This window comes from Ipomoea nil, unplaced genomic scaffold (genome assembly GCF_001879475.1).
Source record: "Ipomoea nil cultivar Tokyo-kokei standard unplaced genomic scaffold, Asagao_1.1 scaffold0642, whole genome shotgun sequence".
Lineage (NCBI taxonomy): Eukaryota > Viridiplantae > Streptophyta > Magnoliopsida > Solanales > Convolvulaceae > Ipomoea > Ipomoea nil.
Window position 1 is genome coordinate 2,976,828 of NW_017617070.1, and position 3,638 is coordinate 2,980,465.

At 35.0% G+C, this 3,638-nt stretch overlaps 1 protein-coding gene across 1 annotated transcript; it reads left to right on the forward strand.

The window, feature by feature from the left end:
• Nucleotides 1-409: 409 nt before the first annotated feature.
• On the forward strand, nucleotides 410-2,701 carry LOC109174338 (26S protease regulatory subunit 7 homolog A-like). The gene is made up of 9 exons (XM_019323576.1): nucleotides 410-515; nucleotides 613-677; nucleotides 934-1,022; nucleotides 1,391-1,472; nucleotides 1,696-1,787; nucleotides 1,868-1,945; nucleotides 2,097-2,158; nucleotides 2,372-2,481; nucleotides 2,686-2,701. The coding sequence occupies exons 4-8, from the start codon at nucleotides 1,445-1,447 to the stop codon at nucleotides 2,457-2,459; spliced, it is 348 nt and encodes a 115-aa protein (XP_019179121.1). The 5' UTR covers nucleotides 410-515; nucleotides 613-677; nucleotides 934-1,022; nucleotides 1,391-1,444; the 3' UTR covers nucleotides 2,460-2,481; nucleotides 2,686-2,701.
• Nucleotides 2,702-3,638: the final 937 nt, after the last annotated feature.

The following is a 3,638-nucleotide window of genomic DNA, read 5'->3' on the forward strand; positions in this document are numbered from 1 at the left end:
AATATTTAAATTACTTTAATATTTTTTTTTAATGCTACTAACTCTTGCTTTCAATGAAGTTCAAACTCAGAACCTCCTATATGGAATGGTAACTTTACTGTCATTAGATCAAAGGTCTTAACAAATTATTTTAATATTTATTTTAATTAGTGTTTGAGAATTATATCTTTAGTATAAAAGTATAATTGATAAACTAGAATAATGAAAAAAAAAAATATCTGGCTAAGATTTCACCCCAAATTGGCGCCATTCATTTAGCCCCAAATTTTCGCTCCATTCCTTTTACACTACTCCCTCCTTCGCTCTTTCACTCCCTCATTCTCATATTTTGCCCCAAAATTTTGCCAATCCTTCGCTTTTCCCTCCTTCACTCCTTCGCTCTCTCACTCTCAGCGCAGCCCTTCACTTCTCCCTCCATCAATTTCCCATTCGGCCTTCCTCCTTCACGCCTCCAGCACCGGCACCAACTCAGGAGCCACTAGCGGCAGCAACCCACCGGCACCATCGCCCTTCACGTAAGCAATGTTGGGTTGTTTTAATTTGTTGACCTAATTTAGAGTTTTAATGAGTTAGGTATATTTATATGTATGTAGAAGATTTTTTTTTGCACAGGATGTTGAATATATATGAAATAGTGGAAGATCTTTTTGACCTAATTGAAACCTGCTTCAAGTAAGGTATTTGTAAGTTTCTTTATACTGTTTATCTTTTTCTTGTTTATGTCAAGCATTCTATTTGACCGAGATTTCCCCTTTTTGTGCTTGACTTTGTAATCAAGTGGAGTTGTTTGATGTTTGCCACCGTGTTTTACTTCTAAATCAGCTCATGCCACTAGGGTTTTTCAAGCTTTGCTAGCAACTCTGTCCACTATACTGTGATTTTTTTTTTTTTTTTAGAATTCCTGAATTGTTAATTGTGAATTTTGGTATGAAGGTTTATCTACACTTTGTAAGTGCCGCATCTGCTGATCTGCAGTGCTACTCTGCTATCGGCTTTTGAATTTTTATACCAGCAGCCTCAAGGTATAACTTTTTCTCCCCACAGGGCACAGGGTGAATGAATTGCTGAATTATGTGCAATATTTCTATCATACACTCATGCCTCTTGGCTACAGTAGCTTAGGTTGTCTGCTACTCCAGAAATATAAAAGTAGAACTGATCCTGTTGAACCATGTTCTATTGTCTATGTCCATTCAACAATAGGTGACCTAAGGTTAACCCATTAGTGTATTCCGTTGGGGATCTCTAACTCTATCAAAATGCTGTATTTCTAAATTTGGTGTACTATAGTAGTATTCTCCCTGAGTAATTTTGTGTTAATAACTTTTTGTTTCATTAAATTGCTTTTGTAACTTAGTAACTATCTTTGATATTTTAATGATTTTTGTAGGGCCTGGGACCTTATTCAACAAGCATAAAGAAAGCTGAAAAGGAAATCAAGGAAATGGCTAAAAAGATTAATGATTTATGTGGCATGTTTCTGGTCTTAGTCTAAATAATTTTTTTTCTTATACAATATGTGTTTCATGGTTCATGGGCATACAATATTACAACATATCAATAGCTTTTAGTGCTTGTTGGGTGGATCATTGCTTTGGGTTGAAAAGTGAACTTATAGCAGTGATTTCCTGTTGTTTTTCTGGTTTTTTTTTTTAAAAAATATTATATATGAAAATAATTTTTATGTTGCTCTAGGTATAACGGAATCTGACCCTGGCTTAGCTGCACCAAGCCAATGGGATTTGGTTTCTGATAAGCAAATGATGCAAGAAGAGCAACCCCTTCAGGTTTGTCTATGGGCAAGATTTGAACATGGGTTCTTTTATCACTCACATACTTTAAACTATAAGTTGCTGCTTGTGGACAGGTGGTGAGATGTACAAAAATAATCAGTCCTAATACTGAAGATGCAAAATATGTGATAAATGTCAAGCAAATAGCAAAGGTATGATGGCTTTCCTTTTATTGATCACTGTATGTATGCACTATCCAATATATGGGGACAAATTGTATATGCTAGTGAGTTACCTGAGAAAATAGTCTCAATTGGTTGACTGATATTACACCCTTTTTATTCCTGCAGTTTATTGCTGCAGTTTATTGTTGGATTTGGTGACAAAGTTTCACCAACTGATATTGAAGAGGGCATGCGAGTTGGGTATGTTCTCTTTCCCCCTCCTATATGCTATGCTAAAGGTCTGGGCGATTGATGTCTCACTGTCTGTATTCTATATGCTGTGCAGCCATTAAATGAATGTTCTAAGTTATTACTTGGATTGAACTGTGAGATAGGGAAGCTATTTATTCTAGGAGTAAGAGTTCTAGCCTGCTACTTTTTGGTGATTTTAATTTATTTTGATATATTTTGCAGCGTTGATCAGAATAAATATCAAATCCAGATTCCTCTGCCTCCCCAAATTGATCCAAGTGTCACCATGATGACAGTTGGAAAAGCCTGATGTGAACATATACTTTCTCAGGGTAAACCCTTTATAATTTCATTAATATAAGATATTATCATGGCATGAAATCTTAGATCACTAACTCTTTACTATAATTATAAATTAAAGTAGATGGTTCCTAATAATTAGTTCATAGTCACTGGCATGACAGCTTTGATAATGAAACTTGTAAGTTCAGCTTGTGCTTTTTTATATTGAATCATATTTTCATCTGTTGGGTCAGTCTATTTGTAGAGCTTATAGTCTTTCTTGGTGTTGTCCTCCAAAAATATAGTCAACACAAGCAAGGTATGAACTTTTATGGTCCTGTTTTCACATTTCTATATTATTTGTAACTGTATATGTATTAAGTGTTTCCAATCTATTGATCCTAATTTCCAGAGAGCCGGTAGCCATGAAAGTAGTGGCGTTGGGCTAGATGACTTTGGTTTCAATGATGATACACAATCTCCTACGCAAGCGGAATGGAAATAAAGATTCTAACTTCTTTTGTGATGCTTAATGTGATGTAAGAAGTATTTTGATTTGTAAAGTAACATTTTAGAATTAGAAACTAATTTTTTTAGAGGTGGATATTAGAATTGTGTAACTAAATTTGCTATTGAAATGTATAATTTTTGAAGTGATATTGTATTGTTATGCAATTATTACTTGTTTTAAAATTGTTAAAGTAATATATAATTTGTTAAAAAGTGCATATCAAAATAGTAATATTTTTTTTAAAAAATTACATATTCGAATTTCCGACCACCAAGAGGTCGGAAACAAAAACACCCACGAGGTGGTTGGTCTGCAATTCCCGACCACGCGGTGGTCGGAAATTCCGGATCCGCCATTCTTGTGGTTGGACCACCAACAAATGTGGTCGGTATTTCCGACTACCTTTGCAGGTGGTCGGAATTACCGACGGAGGTTTTTCCGGATACCCATTATGGACGGAAAAGTGGTCGGAAAGGGTGTTTCCGACCTGATTTAGGGCATTTCCGACCACTTTTCGGTGGTCGGAAATTCTGTGATTTCCAGCAGTGAGTTATGAATTTATGGATATATAGTTATGAATTTCTGGATATATAGTTATGAATTTATGGATATTTAGTTCATTCATTGTGGATATTTCGTTCATTCATTGTGGATATTTAGTTCATTCATTGTGGATTTTTATTTCATTCATTCACT

What these genes read in the sequence shown, in the direction of transcription:
- LOC109174338 (XM_019323576.1), top strand. Translation starts at nt 1,445, where the DNA reads ATGGCTAAAAAGATTAATGATTTATGTG. An exon ending in AAAGATTAATGATTTATGTG is followed by an intron (nt 1,473 to 1,695) that starts GCATGTTTCTGG and finishes ATGTTGCTCTAG; the next exon opens with GTATAACGGAATCTGACCCT. An exon ending in AAGAAGAGCAACCCCTTCAG is followed by an intron (nt 1,788 to 1,867) that starts GTTTGTCTATGG and finishes GCTTGTGGACAG; the next exon opens with GTGGTGAGATGTACAAAAAT.